The sequence below is a fragment of the Chenopodium quinoa genome, unplaced genomic scaffold (genome assembly GCF_001683475.1).
Source record: "Chenopodium quinoa cultivar QQ74 unplaced genomic scaffold, ASM168347v1, whole genome shotgun sequence".
NCBI lineage: Eukaryota > Viridiplantae > Streptophyta > Magnoliopsida > Caryophyllales > Amaranthaceae > Chenopodium > Chenopodium quinoa.
In genome coordinates this window covers 142,818-162,330 of record NW_018744676.1, presented here as the reverse complement: position 1 = coordinate 162,330, position 19,513 = coordinate 142,818, and the positions used below count along the sequence as shown (strand labels likewise).

At 37.7% G+C, this 19,513-nt stretch overlaps 1 protein-coding gene and 1 pseudogene across 1 annotated transcript; both read right to left on the bottom strand.

Annotated features, from left to right (window-relative positions):
* Window positions 1-8,219: 8,219 nt before the first annotated feature.
* On the bottom strand, window positions 8,220-11,355 carry LOC110702228 (annotated as a pseudogene).
* A 600-nt stretch (window positions 11,356-11,955) lies between these two features.
* On the bottom strand, window positions 11,956-16,916 carry LOC110702180 (non-specific phospholipase C3-like). The gene is made up of 5 exons (XM_021879858.1): window positions 16,467-16,916; window positions 13,601-13,980; window positions 12,915-13,324; window positions 12,608-12,778; window positions 11,956-12,516 (listed from the first exon to the last, which is right to left on the bottom strand). The coding sequence occupies exons 1-5, from the start codon at window positions 16,710-16,712 to the stop codon at window positions 12,176-12,178; spliced, it is 1,548 nt and encodes a 515-aa protein (XP_021735550.1). The 5' UTR covers window positions 16,713-16,916; the 3' UTR covers window positions 11,956-12,175.
* Window positions 16,917-19,513: the final 2,597 nt, after the last annotated feature.

Genomic DNA, 19,513 nt, shown 5'->3' with positions numbered 1-19,513 from the left:
TGAAACCCATTTCATATTCTTCCTGGGTATAGACACGGACTTTGAGTAGAGCCTCAGCATCAGCCAACTTCTTCTGGGTCTCCTCCAAGTCTTCCTTGGATTTCTTCAGCTCATCGGCGAGCTTGAAGGAGGAACCTTTTAGCTCATTCAGCTGCTGCTGAACTTGGGAAGCCTCTGTCTGGGCCTGGGCCACTTCTTCCTTTTTGGCCATCAGCTGATCCTCATCTTCTTGGAGCTTAGCTCTCTGAGCTTCAGCGGCAGCAGCAGCCTCTGAGAGTTGGACATCCCTGGCTTGGAGCATCTATTCAGCAGCCATTCTGCTGGCTTCAAGTGCTTCTAGCCGTTGCTGCACTTCAGCTTCAGCAGCAGCTCCTTCCTGGATTCGGCTCTCAATGGTAGCCTTGAATTTGGAGATGTCCACTCCCATGTGCTCTTGGAGGAATTTTTCCCCTTCCATCAGTGTGGGAAAAACTTCCTTCTCCATAGCATCGCAGAAGGTTTTGAAGGCTTCAGCAGCTTTTTTCTCGTATTCTTCACCCTTCTGCTGCTTCTCTTCAGCTGCTGCTTGCTTCAGCTTAGCAAGCTTTAACTCCTCTTCGGCTACCTTTTTGTCGTGCTCGGCAGCGTCTACCCTATCTTGTAGGGTATCTATCAGCTCTACGGTGAGAGTCTGATTGTGCACGAACTGAAAACAGGAGCACAAGTTAAAATAAAAAATAGAGCTGAATTTTAGAGGAGATAAAGGCAAGGAAAATCACCTGCATCATCAGCAGTTGGTTAGACCTGGCTGGGTCAGGAACTGATCTGCTGGATTCGCCCATCCCAGCAGTGGCCTTCAGCGACCAGATTCTTGCCCTATCTACTTCGGACGTGCCAGCAAAATCGCCGAAGTAGGCTGCAGCACCTTCTCGGTTCTGACCCCATATGAGGTCCCAGATGTGATCTGGGATTGGAATTCGGGGGGCCGAGAAACCCATTTCTCCAGATTGCAGAGTCTGGAAGGAAGGAAAGGATGACGACGGAGCTTCTTTAACTTTGGATGGCTCAGCATCCTCCTTCTCAGAAGAGTCAATTATTATGACCTCTTCTTCTTCAGGGGTGAGGACGAAAGCCTCAACCTCTCTTGCAATGTCTGCCGTGAAACCCTCAGCACTGGGCATCACGGCATCCTCATTCTTGTGCTCAGCAACACTCTCTTGAACTTCTTCTTGGACCCCTCCCTTAGGTTCGGGAGTTTTCTGATCCACCTCCATCTCGGGAGGTGGCAGAGGGGTCTTTGGAGGTGATTAAGGTGGTGGCCGGGGAACCCTCGGCGATCCATTGCCTTCCTCGGGTTCCCTTATTTCGACGCCGATGGTCATCGGCCTCCGCTGAAAGTCATGGGGGCCGATGATGGCCATTCTCCGGCGCCTTTTCTGAAGCGGCTGCTCGTCCATGTCTGAGTCTGAGGACTCTTCTTGTATCTGGTCTTCGGGACGAATAGGGGCTTTCCCTTCTCTGTGTCTATTACTCTATTCAGACTGTAAAAGACAGGGGGGAGGAAGAATGTGAGTAAAAACAAAACAACAAACAGAAACAGACAAAATTAAGTCTGAAAGCTCACCGAGGTCTTCAGAAAAGCCTCGTCTTCTTCAGCTGCCCTAGCTGCAGCTTCTTCTTCAGCAGCCCTGGAGGACCCTTCTCCTCCTTCACAAGCTTCAATAACCCGTGCAACCTCTTCGGCCGTACGGGCAGCTTCAACTTCTTCGTCCAGCAGCTGAAACCAGGGATCACTCTTCTTCCACCAAGGCTTCTGCCTTTGATACAGAGCAACAGCCTCAATTTGGAAGTGGGAAGAGTCTAGATGAACTTCTCTATGCCGCGGTTCAGTGATAGAGGGGGCCCAATCAGTTACAACTCGTTCTCGGTTGACGCCAAGACGAGCGTAGTTAATGCCGACGTTGGTCTCGTCCCGCTCTGAAAAAGAAAAGGGGAAAGGTCAGTTCAGTTAGGTTGGCATAGCATAAAAAAGCGAAGTGAGAGGAGAAAAAGAGATAATTAAAAAGCCTCGGCCCCAGCCGAAGAAGCTTACCATCCTTAAACTTTCGGCTGAGGCCGACAGCTGCTAGCATGTTCTCTTGGAAAACATAATGCGTATCGGGGAGCCAAGTCTCCGGGATATGCTGCATTCGGCCGCTGCCCCCCCGGTTCGGCAGCTTGCCGAAGATATTCTGTTGATTAAGGTTTGGATCTGGGCCGTTATCTGCGGGAGGACCTAAACTTCCCATGTCGGGATCAGGCTCAGCAAGGTACCGGGGAGCGCTGAAGACGCAAGGGTGGCCCGGGTCCGTGGGTGCCCTAACCCAAATCCATTGACCTCTCCAGTCCTTGTCTGAAGAGTCGTTCGGCCACATGGTTAGGTACTGGGGCCGAGACTCAATCCGGTACCACCCAGAACCATGACTTCCGTGCCCACTTTGAATATTTGGCACTAGCCGATGAAGCTTTTTGAAGTAGTGCAGGTTTGGCACATACCTGAAGAACTTGCAGACCCATAAGTATGTCATCACCCTTCGGATGCTAGTAGGAGTTAGCTGACATAGGGAAATATTGTAATGAATCAGCAAGTCTCGGACGAATACGTCCAAAGGGAACCTCAGCCCATACTGAAGTTGTCTTGTGTACACCCCCACATACCCCGGGGGTGGACGATGGATTCTATCGGATGCCACGGGCATTCGGCACCAATACGCATCAGCTTCAAGGATGCCGTAATGCAACTCAATTTGTTCGGCAAACCGATATTGTTCGACATTCTCCACCCACCATGAGTAGGGGCGGTTCTTTATCATGGCCGAAGCTACTTCGGCATCCTCCCACTCTGAAAACCCGGGAAGGATATCCCAAAGGACAGCGGGAACTTCATCGTCCCGCCCAGAAGCGCTCGGCCCCTCCGTTCTCTGAGGAGGAGCCGAGGAAACTGGAGTTGCCCTGATCCCTTCAGCAGGGTCAGACTCTGCTCTTCGTCCATTCCAGGTCCCAATCCTGTTCTTGGGATCGGGAATTGGTCTTTCTCTTCTTGGAGCACGGGCTCTACCCCTAACTCCTCTCGCCATTGATAATTTCGAAGAAAAAAAGTCGAAAAAAGGGGAAGGAGTTCAAATTCGAAGAAAAATAAACTAAAATCAAAGGAATTTACCTTAATCTGAAGCGAAAGTTGCCGATTTACGAATTGGTAGTGGCAAGTCTCAGTTTCTAAGCTTAATGCTCGGGGAGTTTGCGAAGTTTTGATGCGGGTTCTTGGGTTCTCTCGAGAATTCTGGGTTTGTGTTGGTGAATAAGTGAGGAGAGATGACGCGCCGCTGATTATATCTCCAGAAATGGGAATACGGGGAGTCCGCGTTTCAATTTCTCTTAAATACCCCACTAAGTAACCGTTAAACGCACGACCTTGCGATTAAATTGCCCATTATCCGTCCAACTTCCACAATTATCCGCCTTAACTGTTGTTATCTCATTAATTACGGTTTAATTACGGTTTAAATTCAAATTTTTGGATTAATTAAATCATTCACTTCCCTCCTTTTCTGATTAAATCAAACCCGACCCGTCATCCTTCCAAATCGGGTCTGGGGGGCAAGTTGTTTGGGTCCAATTTAGTCCAATTGGGCTTAGGCATTAAATGATCCAATTAAAAGCCCAAGGTCAAGGTTCATCTCTCTAATTGTGCTAAAGTCAAAGATCAGTCCTCAAGGTTAGCCAATTGGGCTAAGGCCCAACTTCTCCATGTATGCAGAGGTATAAAAGCCATCAATATTACATTTGTACATTCATTCAAGAAAAGCCTCAAGCAACAAATTCTCTTGCATAGTGTTCTCTTTCTACGCACTGTACTGACTTTAGCATCGGAGGGGCCTTCCTCGGCAACACCCCCGAGGCTAGTTTACGTGTGTTTACTGTGCAGGAAACCTTCGGCCCAACATTACTTGGATCGAATCTAGTCTTCTCCACTTCATCGGACCTTCGACAAGGTCCCATTGTTTTCACCCGAAACAGTTACATTGACGTATAAATTTTTAGAGTTATGTTGATCAAGTATGGCCAGGGCATAGGGTTGTCGGGTTGAGCAGAAGATACCGAATTAAAAATGTTGCCCGACTTAAAATTATACACCTTACTGCAACAATTTGACTTTCAAGCATATATATACTAATCCCAACCTTAACCTTTTTTTTTTGTTAGTTTGAAAGGAGTTAACTTTCTAAGTATGAGTTATTGATTTATGGCAAAATTGGCTAAAGCAGCATAAATTATTGCTTGGGTGTGCTCAATAGCACGAACTTTAAGTGGAAAAATAAACAACACAAACTTTGAGGGTTGGGTGCGGTAAATGACATAAACTATTTTCGGAGCCGGAGATTTCACCGAATTCCGGCCACTTTTTATTTATATTTATTTTTATTTGTTTAAATAATATTTTTTTTTATTTTTTTTAATAATTATAATAATATTATTGTTTAAACCCCCCTCCCCCTTCTAACGTGACTACTATACTACTATAAACTTGATATGAAATTAGTGATGATGAAGACTATAATCATTGAAGACTAAGTCCAAGAGGTTGAAGACAAAACTCTCAACCATTCTTTCCTTTACTTAGTAAGTTTTCTTTACTTGTTTGATTAGAATATTAATTATAGGATACAAATACGAAAAAAGACATATTAGGGTTTTGTATGATTAATTTTGATTGAATTACGGGTAAATTTTGGGTTTGGATTGATTAATTTTGATTGATTGTAAATGTGGGGTTTTGTTTGATTAATTTTTAGGGGTAAATTTGGGGTTTTTGTGTAACTAGAATTGATTGATATAGGGGTTTTGTTTGCTGAATTATGATTGATGTAGGCAGGAATTGAATTAGGATTTTTTGGGGCTATATGTATGAAGAAAACATGTGAAATTTTGTTTGCAAAAAACAAGTGATATTTGTGTGCTTTAAGAAAATGTAAAATTTGTTAAAATTAATGTTAAAATTTGTTAAGTTTTCACATTATTTTACATAACATGTTATATTGTTAAAAAAATGATATACTCATATGCATAATAAATTATATATGTCACACAATGTAACATATTACATAATAACAAGGAAAAAAAATTGCTTGGACAAATCCCAATTACAAAGATTATAGTAGTCATGTGAGAAGGTGGTTAATTTTATTTTAAAAAAAATAATAGTCAGAATTCGGTGGAATTTCTAGCAACAGAAATAATTTATGTCATTTACCGCAGCTAACCCCCAAATTTTATGTTGTTTATTGCTTCACTTAAAATTCGTGCTATTGAGCGCACCCAAGCAATAATTTGTGCTATTTTAGCCAATTTTGGCTTGATTTATTAATACAAATTACTACGTATAAAGAAGGTTGATATGTTTCTTTTGTAAAAAAATGATCTTTAGAATATAAACATTTTTACTAATCTAGCAATATGGTACAATGTACATCATATCATAAAACATTTATTTAGAAAATGTAAGTCTTAATCTGAAAATTCTAAATGATTGTTTTAATGCATTATACTATGATTAATGAAGTATAATATACCTAAAAAAAATTTAACTTATTTGGAATATTCGACATCGATCTTATATCAACAGTTACGCATGATATATCTTGTTATATTGTATACTATCACATAGAATATGCAAGGAAATATCATAGTCATATACCATATAACGTGTAGGGAATGTGCGAGGAAGTAACTCAAAGCTATTGTAACGTGTAGGGATGAATCAATAAATAATAATGACGAGGGATAAACTATTCCATGACTTTAATAACTAGCTATTAGAGCTGTAAGTTTCTGACCCAAACTGTTAAACTCGACTATTTCGAACTGATCCGAAAAAGAACTGAACCGTTAAAAACCCTTTTTTTGGAAATCGAAAATCGACCCGACCTAATTTTTTCTAACCCGAAACTGAACTGAACCGAATTTGTGAGAACCGTTACTAACCCGACCCGTTATCAAGCCAAACCGTTACAACCCGAAACTGAAAACAACCCGAACCGATTACTCTGGAATCCAATAGTAACCCGACCCATTTAAAACCGAAAACCGTTTAAACCCGGCAAAAATCCGATAAACCTGAACCGGTCCAACCCCTACCCGTTGTGACTGAACCATTTATAACCTGTTATGACCGAACCGTTTCCAACCCGTAACCCATTGAGACTAAACTGTATACGATCCGTAACACATTGAGACCGAACCGTTTACGACCGGTAGCCCGTTATGACTGATCGTTTACAACCCGTAACGCAGTATGTTTATGATCTGATCCGTTTCAACCCACTACTCAATAAACCCAACTTATTTATGACTTAACTTGATTATAACATGACCCGTTCCTACCCATTATCTGACTAACTCGACTCGATAATGATCCGACTCGATTTTAACCCAATATGATTTGGACTGAAACTCGCTTCAAATTGGGTAAACCCGTTTTCAAACCGACCAAGTTCAGTCCAAATCAATTATGATCTGAACCGATAACGACCGTACCCCCGATTTCACCCGATTGGTTTTGAACCGAAATCCATTTTCAAACCGAGCCCGGTTTAACCCAAATTGATTATGACCCGAACCGAATACAACCCATTTCGATTAGAACTCAAACTGTTTTGAACCGAAACCCACTTTAAACTAGCTAAACCCCTTTTCAAACCGACCCGGTTCAACCCAAACTGATTATGACCCGAACCAATTACAACCCGACCTGATTAGGACCTGACCCGGATAGAAACCACAATTAAAAAAAAAAAAAAAAAAAAACCAAACCAAATTGACCCGATGATTTTCAAAACCGACCTAAACCGCCCCGCTAATCATTTCAACCCGTTATAAATCGACCTGTTATAACCCAAAACTGATAAACTCAACCCAAACCAAAATTATTTACCCGAATTAATACCCCTACTAGCTATATCATGTTCTAGGATTCCTGCTCTTAGCTTGAATATGCCCCTTGCCAACTGGTATATATGTAAGGCATGTCCCATGTGTGTACATACATACAACGCACGTAACGGCTAGCTTACTACGCTAGTACTCCATATAAGTAAATTATATCAGTAAGCTCCAATGAAAATTGTACCGTTGAAATAAGGGCAAATTAATATTAAAACTCACAAACACTCGTATACCTAAGAGTGAAGGTGCGTGGTAAAATAAAATATTAATACACATTCTCTTTAGTTAATATAATGGTTACACTTACACAGTGCACTATAAATTTTGATATATCAATAAACTCCGCTTTGAATATCATTAAAATTATACGAAGTAGATGCTCCCTCCGTCCCATATTATACTTCCTATTTTCTTATTTTAGAGAATCAAAATGTTGTTCCTGTTTTCATTTTTTGATAGTATATAAAGATCATTATACCCTTATTTTTTTTAACTTTATTCATTATACTTCTTAAATTACCTTTGAATTTTCCACTTACTTTGTACTTTTTTCCACTTCCTCTCTTTAACTTTTGTCTATAATTGTAGTTTTCACCTTTTTTTATGTACTTCATTCACTTTTTTTTCTTTAACTTTTGTCTAAAATTGTACTTTTCATCTTTTTTAATGTAATTCATGCACTTTTTTCTCCCATTTCTTTTATACCGTGAAAAAACACAAATAGTCACTATATATTGGGACGGAGGGAGTATATCCTAGTGGTTTAAGAAATTATATGAAATAGAATTCTTGGTGTGTAGAATTGTAAATATAGATTTATCTTATAAGAGTACTATCTCTGTTACATATTAGTTGCAATTTTGGGGTATTATTTTTAAAACATAAAATATTCCAAAGTTGCAACTAATATGTAACGGAGGTAGTACGTAATTTAATATCTTTAAAACAATGCAATTATACAAAGAATGTGATGATACTTCCTCCGTCCCTTTATTTTTGCCCCATTATCATTTTTTGGGTCAAACTTAGAAAATTTTGACCATAAATTACCTTTAATCTATAAAAGATAATATAGTCATGAATGGTTTTGTTAGATTCGATTTATTGTATATTTTATTAATATCATGTTTTTATAATTTTTACGTGTACAAAAATAAAGATGTAGACATTTTAAAACGCGTCTTAGAGATCGTGCACAGTTAAATGAGCCAAAAAAATAGAAACAGAGGGAGTACAACTCAAGCAGAAAGCCTGGTGACTCAATGCCTGGCAAGCCTCTGCAAGACATCAAAGTAGTTTGGAAAGGTCATGGTGGGCACCCTGGATCCTTGATGGTAATGCGAACATCAGCACAAGCAGCAAGAGAAAATGCCATTGCTATTCGATGATCGTTATATGTGTCAATGGCAGTTATGTTTAGTTTCTCAGGTGGAGTTATCACACAGTAATCAGGTCCTTCCTCAACAGTCGCCCTAAGCTTATACAATTTCAAAATAACCAAAAATGAACATCAGTTTTTACTTTATTACAAAATACTAGTAAATAAAATTTTCTCCAACCATTTAATTAATTTATTAAGACCTTCAACTTCAAGAATGTATGTGTATTACTATCCAAAAGCGCCAACCTTTCAGAGTTCTGTAGAAATAGTAATCATCCGTTCTGATTCCTTCACTCTCCAGTTAGCAACTGCGCGTTCATTCACAAGATAAAACCAATACCGATTTCTCTTTTAATGGGATGGCAAGCACAATCTTTAAGGCACGAAGGGAATAATTTAAAGAGGTCAATTCAAATCACCAAAAGATCAAACTATATATGGATGGAGTAACAAGACTAATCCAAATTCCTAATGGCTTCATTCTGACACACTAACTGTCATTATCCTTTAACTAATCAAGGTCCATGTGTTAATCATGAATTGAAGTCAATCAGCTATGAATCTGGAATCTACATATGGCACAAGAAGAGGCTTGATTTTCAAAGAAAGGAGTTAAGCAATAAGCATACCGTCTCTGATAGCAGTGGAGCCATCTGCATAAAGGGCAACGACGGCAAGAGTCATTGCAACGTCTGGCATTTTGTTCACGTTGATGTCGATGGCGTGCAATTGTTTTCTTCTAGATGAATCCCTGGCTGGTCCAGTGACAGTAACATTGCTCTCTGTCCAGGAACTTTGCAACCCATCTTCTCAAGAGCCTCTGCAAATTTTACATCACCCTATGCAAAAAACCTGAAGTCTGTCAGACATTAGTGAAACCTGATATCTAAAAACAACTGAGAAAATGATCTTAGCAGACAACAAGGGATCTTTGAGTTAACAATTGGCAAGAGATCACAAAAATTTACATTAAGCAACAAAACAAAGTCTACGATCTGAAATCAAAAGGGTTCTCCAGGATGATGTCGAGGACACAAAAATGATGTGAAATAAGGCTCCGAATAATACCTGTAAACTGCCTGTACCGCAACCCTTGACAGTCACAGTTCCACCAGTGACTGCAGCCCCTGCTAGAAAGTAACTAGCATTAGAAGCATCACCCTCGACATATGCATTTCCAGGAGATCTAATGAATTTTCATGCTTTTCAGTTTCCAGTCTACTATTGGAGTAATGTTAAAGGACATGTAATGATGTAATAATAATAGAAGACACTCTTACTTGTACTTCTGATCACCCTGGATCAAGAACCTGTCCCAGTCAGCATTATGCTCTACAGAAACTCCAACTCGTTCCATTGTTTTTATTGTCATCTCTACAAACGGTACAGAAATTAGTCTGTCAACAATTTCAATCTTCACATCTCCATGAGCCAAAGGAGCAGCCACGAGCAGTGCAGTCAAAAACATGCCGCTAACTGAGCCAGAGAGCTTGATCTGCTGCAAATATGTTTATAAAGCCATAGAAATGAGATCAATAGAATTTAAAAAGATAAGTTGAAAAAGTACATGAATTCTTACCTTGTCTCCTGGAAGGCCACCTCCTTTAGCATTTACCCGAACAGGAGGACAATTTGTGTCAAGAAAACAGTCGGCGTCTGCACCAAGTTGCTTCAGACCTGCTACTAAATCTCCAATAGGCCGCTCTGTCATCCTTGGCATTCCATCAAGTACATAGCTGAAGATATCAATAAAAGAAAAAATCAGAGTGAAAGCAGCAAAAACATTGATTACTGAGAGTCATGCTACTTCATTTTACTTATTCACAATACTTACATTAACAGCAATACAGCATCATAACTGACATAAGGTATAAAAATTGGTATTACATTACATAGCATGAAAAGCATTAGTAGACAAACCTAGAATTTCCGCCTACAACAGCAACTACAGCAGTCAAAAGGCGTATAGCTGTTCCTGCATTTCCATTTTCCAAGGAAAAGTGAAATCTCACCACTATGTTTAGCAGCAGGAAATAAACCACCACAACCCTTCACGGTTGCCCTTTTGGCCGTACTATCATACTCGACATTTATCCCAAGAGTTTTAAGAGCATCCAACATGTAACATATATCATCACTACATAGCAAGTTGTCAACTACTGTTGTCTCCTGCAGCATAATTCTAGTTAGGAAGCTCAAACATTTACAATTTATTTCTGTTTTCAGACAGCAAAAATATAGGAACATTGGCTTACCTAAATACAAATAGAAACAAAGATCTAAACTTGAATAGTTATAATTTATAAATATGAAATCACAAGTAAGAAAAAATCCTAAGGATTGAAAATAATGTAGTACCTCACAAAGGGCAGGTAAAAGCAGGATAGAGACTTGGAGCTGATAGAGTATAAAACATATTCCTGGGCCTTAACCATCAACTTAAGCTTTAGGTTGATTTGGTCCTTTAATATGGTATCAGAGCTAACATGACATAGAGTTCACAAGTTCGAATCTCATCCACCCCCCCACCTTTATGTGGAATATTAAGCGCTGGGTATGGAGAGGGCCCATGCTGCATCCACACTTCAAGCCCGATGGGCTCTCGTGTGAGGGGGTGTGATAGAATATAAAACATATTTTTAGGCCTCAACCATCAGCTTAAGCTTTTGGTTAAGATGATCTATTTAACAAGGTATCAGACCGCGTGACACAAAGGTCGCGGGTTCGAATCTCATCCACCCCTCCTTCCAAAGTGGAATATTAAGCGCTGGGTATGAGGAGGGTCCATGTTACATCCACACTTTAAGCCCAACGAGCTCTCGTGTGAGAGGGCTTGATAGAGTATAAAACATATTCCTGGGCCTCAACCATCAGCTTAAACTTTTGGTTGAGTTGGTCCTTTAACGAGAGCCAGGCAGTTGAATGGTGCCAGAAATCTCCTTAATGGGTTTTAACACTATTTCAGAGGCCACTGACAGTTCCTTTGATGCTGCATCACTGAAAGATTTCGACATTTAAAAAATAAATAAATAAATAAATAAAAATTCAAATTTGATCTAGCTTTCAACAGTTTTCAATGATTTACATATGTTGTCGTTGGATAAATGGAACATAAATGTGTTGAAGCGTAGTCTTTCCAAACAACATAAGTGTCTTTTTTATTGATGAAAGAAAAGAAAATTCAACACCTTATAAGGCTAGGGGTTATTCTTTTTATCCGTCATATTTTTTTGGGATGAAACCCCTTATACTTGTGAAGTGGACTCTCATGATGGGTGCGGCTCAGGCCTGTTTATGGTTGGTTTATTCCCTATGGTCGTTTAATAAGATTCTAAATATAAGTTGTTCTAGCTCACCCTTGACTTATCCGGTAAAGTGTTATTCCCTTCATCTTTTTTTATAGTACTTAATCACTTCTCATGAAGTCATGAGCAGTCTTTTTTCTTTCTTTCTTTCTTTCATCTTTAATTTTTAAAATTTTTTTTTTACATTTTTAAAGTTAACAGCTTTAGCTTTCAATTAAAGAAGGAATGAAGGGATGAAAACTTGCTTTTTGAATGATCTATCATTGTTATTAGAATAATTTTTACTTACCAAGAACTTTATTTATCAAGTGATTCACAATTTCACAACAATTTATTACTTATTTAAGTAATTTAGAAAACTCATCACTTCAATTATTATCACAAAGCAAACGAGGATATGGGACATTCCACAACTATTTACAAACATAATATGTTCAATAAATTATACAATTGTTTATCTACTACATCATTTCAAAACATACATAGATGATTATTATCGAATGGTACAAGTACCATCCATATAATATTATCACCAACCAGCACAAGAGAACAACTTTTGGAAAAAAGTTTTGGGTGTGAGGCTGTCTTTGCTATTGATTATCTCTTCTTCAGCGCTTTCAACAACCACCACAGAGTCCTCAGCCGCGCCATTTTTCTTAGCTTTCACGCACTCTGCCATGAAGACCTTGAAGGCCTCACTGGTATACTCAGCAGCATGAGCAACTGTCATTCCCTCTAAAGGACCGTCTTTCATCTTATGGTCTCCTTTTAAGCTTGCTGTTAGCTGCACCAATTCTTCTTGGAAATCTGATAGTTTATTGTCTTCCTTTGCCTCAAAGTCTCGTAGTCTCATTGGTTCAGGCAGTGTAACTACGCGAAACATGCTTATTAATTAGTTAATAATACATGAAAGTTAAACTAACTAGCTAGCTTAATGATTAATCTGCACGAAATTATGTACCTGGACAGTCTGTTCTTGGAGTTGTTCTGTTTAAGACAACTTCAAAAGTTCCTGCCCATGCATCTCGTTTGGTAAGAAAGTCCTTCAAGTTGAAAAACTTCTTGATTGTTGCTGGAATTGAGGAATGCTCGTACTGAGATGTTGGTTGCGGCCCTGAAGGAGTATGCAGGACTACATATTCCATTTACGAAATTTAATCAGTAAAAATCAATTTCAATCAGTAAAAATAAATTAATTGATCATATATGTGTAACAAGTCTAAGAACAACTTTTAACATTATTTTAAGTAGTTTTAGTACAATAGTACCTGTTCCCGGTTCAATCCAGGGTGAGATGAACATGGCAGGAACACGAACACCAAGGCGATCAAACTTGAAATTGTAAGGACCAGGACCAACAAGATCATCAGGGTTAGGCACACCTTTGACAGGGGTAGGCACATGATCATAAAACCCGCCATGCTCATCGTATACAACCATGAACAACATCTCATTCCATTGAGGACTTGACCTTAATGCTTCATAAACTTCCTTGACAAATTTTTGACCTGTTGACACATCATGGGATGGATGATCATCATTTCCTGGCAATGCTAGCAAGTCGAAATACCTTGGCTCAATCACCACATAATTCGGTAGCTTCCCCTCTTTGCAATGGAGCTTGAAGGTCACATCAAAAGGATGAAACTTTGATGCATATTTCAATTTCCTAAGGTTCCTGCACCCAAAATACCCATATACACATTATTACATTAGTAAACTCGGGCATTTTTGAACCATCCCTAGCCTGGAGGGCTAGAAAGCCACATTTCCTTAAGTCATACTCCGTCTACACATGTATTGAACACGTGACCTTGTCACACTAGCTCTGATACCAGGTAAGAAAATCAATTCAACCAAAAGTCTAAGCTTATGATTAGATTGTCAGGATTAGTTTCCATATGCTATTGATAAACGATCAACAAAAAAATGGAAATAATATGATTAGGCTTACTTGTAATACAAAGTGGATGGTGCAGATTGATAGTAAATACCAAAACTATGACCAGCATCATGTAATGAATCAAAAATAGTTTTCTGAGGCATCCCTGCATTCAATTTCTTGCTGTCATTTCCTATTAAACCGTGTGATGTTGCAGAGTGCACGTACAACCTATTTGGTTGTGTAGATGCTGGCATTGAAGCAAACCACCTATCACATACTGCAAATTGGGTTACAAGTTCTTTGTAAACTGGTACTAATTCGGGTTTGAACCCGTTCATCACGGTTTCAGCCATGCCATTTTGGATCCGGTTTGCATTTTGGGCAAATCCTTGCATTGTTGGGGGTAACTTCTTGTCCACTGATTCTTGACTCCATGGTTCTCCATATACCTGTTCGTTCACAATTATGTAAATAATAATGGCAATTTCTTTGTAATCATTCATTGTTTAATTATGGTTACAAATTAAGTTTTGCTTGTATTGAATTGATGGGTTTCTTCACACTAATTATGCAAAATTGGCAAATTTCCTTTCTGAATGTCAAAATTGTTAAAAATTGTGCGACTATTTGATTGAACTATTTCTTTAAACAGTTTATACCTTATTACTAGGATCTAAGTAGTAATTGGTCTAGTGATAAGTATAATGTTTGGTTGTACTTGTACATAATTGAAAATATAATTATTTAAAGCTATGCATTAGCAAATGTGTCTAAAGAAAGTGTGGCGGGGATATGATTTTGACACACCAAAATTAGTTATGGCACACCTAAATTTGTTATGGCACACCTCTACGTGAGAGCACGATTTTCTATGCTCTTCTCATATAGGGGAGTGCCAAAATCAATTTCTAATAAAGGAAGTATTATGCTTAAATATGGTGAGGTTTGGTGAGCTTAATTAACATATGTGCTACATCAACTTTAGTGCTTAGACCTTTAAGGTGGGAATTGGATGCACTTTGGAGGGGGCAGGTTTTTTCAGACAATAGTTAAATATTTTAATTTTGACTCATGTTTGATTATCGGCGTAAATCTATTGAGATATCTAGTAGGAAGTAAAGAATAATATGGCGTATCAATGTATCATTTACCTCTAAGACTTTTTCTATACTAACAAAAAATATAGGGTTTTTCTATATAATAAGATTAGTAATTATGTGAATTTCACTTTTCTACGTTGTGTCCTAATATATATCACCTTCCACACTGCAACCCCAATATATATTTTGTTCCCATACGATAACCTTGCCGTTATCTCGCCGTTAAAAAATTTCGTTAATGGGGCCCACTCTTCATTAAGTAATATTTTTTATCGATTTACGCATTGGAAAATATTTCGTTAAAGGTTTTGGAGGCTATTTTAGTCTTTATGAGTCCAAATAAAACTCAAATTTCACAATAAATATATGTATACTAACAATATATATATATATATGGAGTATAGTATAATTGAGCCTAAGGGCCAAGAATAAGATCCTCTTTAGTTACTAGCAGGGGCGGATCTAGGGGGGTTCAAGGGGGTTCATTGAACCCACAGATTTTTTGGAAAAAAATTATAAGTTTTAATTTTTTTTTTAAAAAAAAAAAGAAAAAGGGTTAATACAAATTTCTGTGAGAATAATAATCACATGGGTAAGTTTGGTGCATTGGTAAGGCTTTGAATAATAGAGCAGTGCGCCCTTTTAATGTCTTAGGTCTTAGGTTCGACTCCTATTGCCCTCTTTTTTTGTACTTTTTTTTTTTTGTTCTTTTACTCCTTACATTCAAATTTCAGATTTCAGAAATCAAACATCGACATTTCTTATTTTCCCCAAATTCCCAAACACCAAAACCCTAACCTTGACACCCTATGACCCTAGCCAGTAGCCACTAGCCGCCGCGGCACCGCACACCGAGACACCAACCGGCGACCGGGAGCACTGACGACCTCACGGAGTGACGGAGACACGGACGAGGGACGACTGTTCTGAATTCAGACTTCAGAGTTCTTCTACAATTGTGAGTCCTCTTAATCTCTTATTCCTCTACTCCTATTAATTCTTAATCTTGGTTTGCTTGTTTTATTTTTTAAATTGGTTTATGGTTTTGATATATTGTTGAATTCTTGAATTGTTGAGAAATTGAATTGTAGAAACTTAGAAGTTAGAATTAAAAAAAATTTACTTGTTTTTTTTTTTTTTGAAATAAAATTTTTACTTGTTCTGTTAATTGAAATTTGATAATTAGAAGAAGTTTATATTGTCAAATTTGTGTTTATTGGGGACTTGTGATTTTAATTGATAATTAATTGTGTATTATGTAAAAAATAAGTTGCGGAATAGTACGGGTGATCAACTATTGAATGATAGTTTAGTTACTTATCTTGAGAGAGACTTATTTGCAAGAGTTAGTGATGATGATGTATTAGCACGCTTTCAAAGTAGGAAAACTCGAAGAATGCTTTTGTAGGTTTTTTTTTATTTTTTTTATTTTTTTTATTGTGTAATTCATCCGTGATAAAAATTTGATTTATGTATTGAATTTTTAATCAAAATATGATCATCGTTTTTTTTTTTTAAGATTTCGAACCCACAGTTCGGAATTCCTGGATACGCCACTGGTTACTAGACGGTTCAATTACAGAAATTCTAGTCGATTTATTATGTACGTGAGTACTCATATAAAATTACAACTAGATTCATACATGTAATATGATGTATATGCAAAAATTGTGAAATACTCTATAACCTATAAAAAACAGAAAATATAGGCACGCGTTCAACAACAGGACATCCAGTTAGGCTACGGAGTATAACCAAAGAGGTTAGCTCATACACAAATAGAAGTCACAAATAACCCAACAGAAAGTGGATAGAGTAAGTGTAGCAATAGTTACCTGTTCATAGATATCTTGGTAAGAATGACCAGGGTTTGGATCCACAAAAACAGACCCATCCCCAAATTTGATATGACCCGAGTTGGGATCCGAAGTGTTTAACGGGTTAGACTCCTGACCCGTTAAACCGTCGATTTCCGGGTTGAGAGATTTCATCCATCCTAACATATGGTCAAAGGATCTATTCTCCATAACCAACAAAACCACTGTTTTTATTGGATATTCCTTCCCATTATTATCCGCCATTTTTGTACTATGTTTACAAATTTGAAGAAAATATTTTGGTAGCTTAGCAGTATAATATAAGCTGTATTAGCTTGAAGAAGAGAATAATGAAGGTGTTATGAGCTAAAGATGCTGCTAGGAATAAGTATATACGAAGATATATTTATAAGATAAAGTTTGGAATGTATATTACGGAGTATTATTTATTGGAGTATATATAAGCTTATTAAATGCCTTCATTTTTTATTTTTTTTGACGGGTCATCTTAGTTGTTAGGCTTACGTATAAGTAAGTTTTTTCCTCTTTTGTTACATCCTTTATTTCGTGTTAACTGTTAAGTTATATGGGTAATGGACATGAAGTATATTAAAATTAACGTTATTGCTATAAAATGACACATATGTACTTATTTAAATTTCCTATCAATTTAAATAAGATAAATCCTAAAAAATTACGAGTACTTAATAAAAAAAAAGGTGCTTTTATCATGTGTAAAATAATAGTCACCTACTGAAGTTGAAACATAATAATATGTCTGAAAAAAGTTGTTAAGTCACAAATAACTACTCGTACTATCTACTTGTGATTTAGTTTGCCATATATGGAGTAGTATACTAGTATATTTCTAAGATTGAAATTGAACAATAAGTCTTGTGTAAGGTCGGTGTACGTTAATTTTATTGTAAGACGGTTAGTTTGAGGGTAACTTTAACTATTTTTACGGTAACTTTAACTCTTTAAAGTAACTTTTAATTTGTCGTTGATTAAAATTTTATTTTAATGTGTAATTTCTTATAGATTCATGATTACATAGTATAAAGGCTAATATGATTAACCTAATACATTATAAGTTTTTTATAACATAAAATTTATTATTACAAAATTAATAACTTTTGTAGTATAAAAGATAATTTTAAATACTTTTAACATGAGGTTAAACTCGTTTAACAATAAATTAATATACACCCACCTTTTCAGAGAACTTGTATATTCTAATTCTTTAAATAAGTCTTTGAGCAAGCATATAAGAAGTATGTGTATACGAGTGTTAAATTAATGCGACTATTATTGTGGAAGAGATGAGATAATTCTAAAGTTTTTATGATATGATAATAGAAAGTTGTAGACTTTTTTTAGTACATGTAAGATGTAATTAACCACTCGTATGTAATAAGTATGTAGGCAAATGCTCATGAGATAAATTTGTCTGCAGTTGGTCATTTTAAAGTTTGATGTCTTCAACGTGTGAGATAGTGGGGATTGGGGAACATGGCCATTTGCATGGACAAAGCGGTCAACTATTAATCACGACATATTTAGGACGGTGTAATTTTTTATTGATTTTTTAAGAAAAAAGTATTGTATGAGTTCGGACTCACGCATAAGAAGGATATAAGTTACTAGATCATTCATATAATTAAGGTAACGCAAGATGAATATAAGTTATTAGATCATTCATATAATTAAGGTAACACAGGATACTTGGGAAGGATTGTTGATACTCCCTCCGTCTCAATATATAGTTGTTTATGTTTTTCGGTATTTAAGAAATGGGAGGAGAACCTGTTCTTTTGAGCTGCTCTGTCCTGCTTTGCTATGCTCTACCCTGCTTTGCTCTGCTCTGTTGAAATCTGCTTTGTTCTGCTTTGCTTTGCTCTGCGCTGCGCTGCCCTACCCTGCTCTGCTCTACTCTGCAGTGTGTGGAAGCCCTACCCTACTCTGCTCTGTTCTGCTGAAATATGCTCTACTTTGCTAATTCCTGCGCTGCTGTGCCCAAAAGTTCAAAAGAACATGGCCGAAGTACATAAAAAAAAAAGGTAAAAAGTAAAATTATAGACAAAAGTTTGAGGGAGAAAGTGAATGAAGTACATAAAAAAAAGGATAATTTGTAAATTACCACCCACAAAATAGACCAATTTTGATATAACCACCCAAAAAATATTTTATTTTAAATTACCACTCATTAAATTAAAAAACGCGCAGATTACCACCCATTTAGAATTTCCGGTGGAATTTCCGTCAGTGGGCCCCACTTTTTTTATATTTTTCCTTTTTTTCTTCTATTTTCTGGCTTTCTCACTCTCTTTTTCCCAATTTTTTCACTCTTCTTCTTCCTACCTTCTTCCCAACCACCACCACCACCATTGCTCCACCTTTCCCCTCCTTTTCCCCCGTCGCGCCTGCCAACAACAACCTGCAACAACATCAACATACAGCCACCATAATTACCACCCGTTCGCCTACTGCAAACAGCAATTCGGCAACCTCTGCAGCCCGCAATCACCAATTGGCCTACTGCAAACAGCAATTCGACAGCCAATTACTACAATTCCGGGATTTAATTGCAGCAATTTGGCAAAGAACATCTTCAATCTTGAACCCCAATTGAAACCCAGATGGTCCGACCACCGCCTTCAACTTCACTGCCCTCCACACACATCTCACCGCCCTCAACAAACCCCACCGAAAGAATAAGGGTCGATTTAGGGTTCATGCTTCAATTGAATTGGGGGTTTTCTTAAATTAGGGTTCCTATTTTAAGAAAACCCCCAATTCAATTGAAGAAAACCCCCAATTCAAATTTTCTATTTGTTGGTTATTGTTTCTCTTCCAAATTATCCCCAATCCCCTTTCTTGTTCCTTGTTTGGATGAATTTATACCCGACAAGAGATTAATTTTTCTGGGTAACTTGAATTTTTGATTGATTGATTAATCATGGCATCTTTTCGGTGGCGAACGGAAGGGAAGGAGAACAATTATGGGGGGCTGGCGAATGGGTTAAGCGGTTTTCGGTGATGGTGTTGTGGTTAACGGTTGCCAG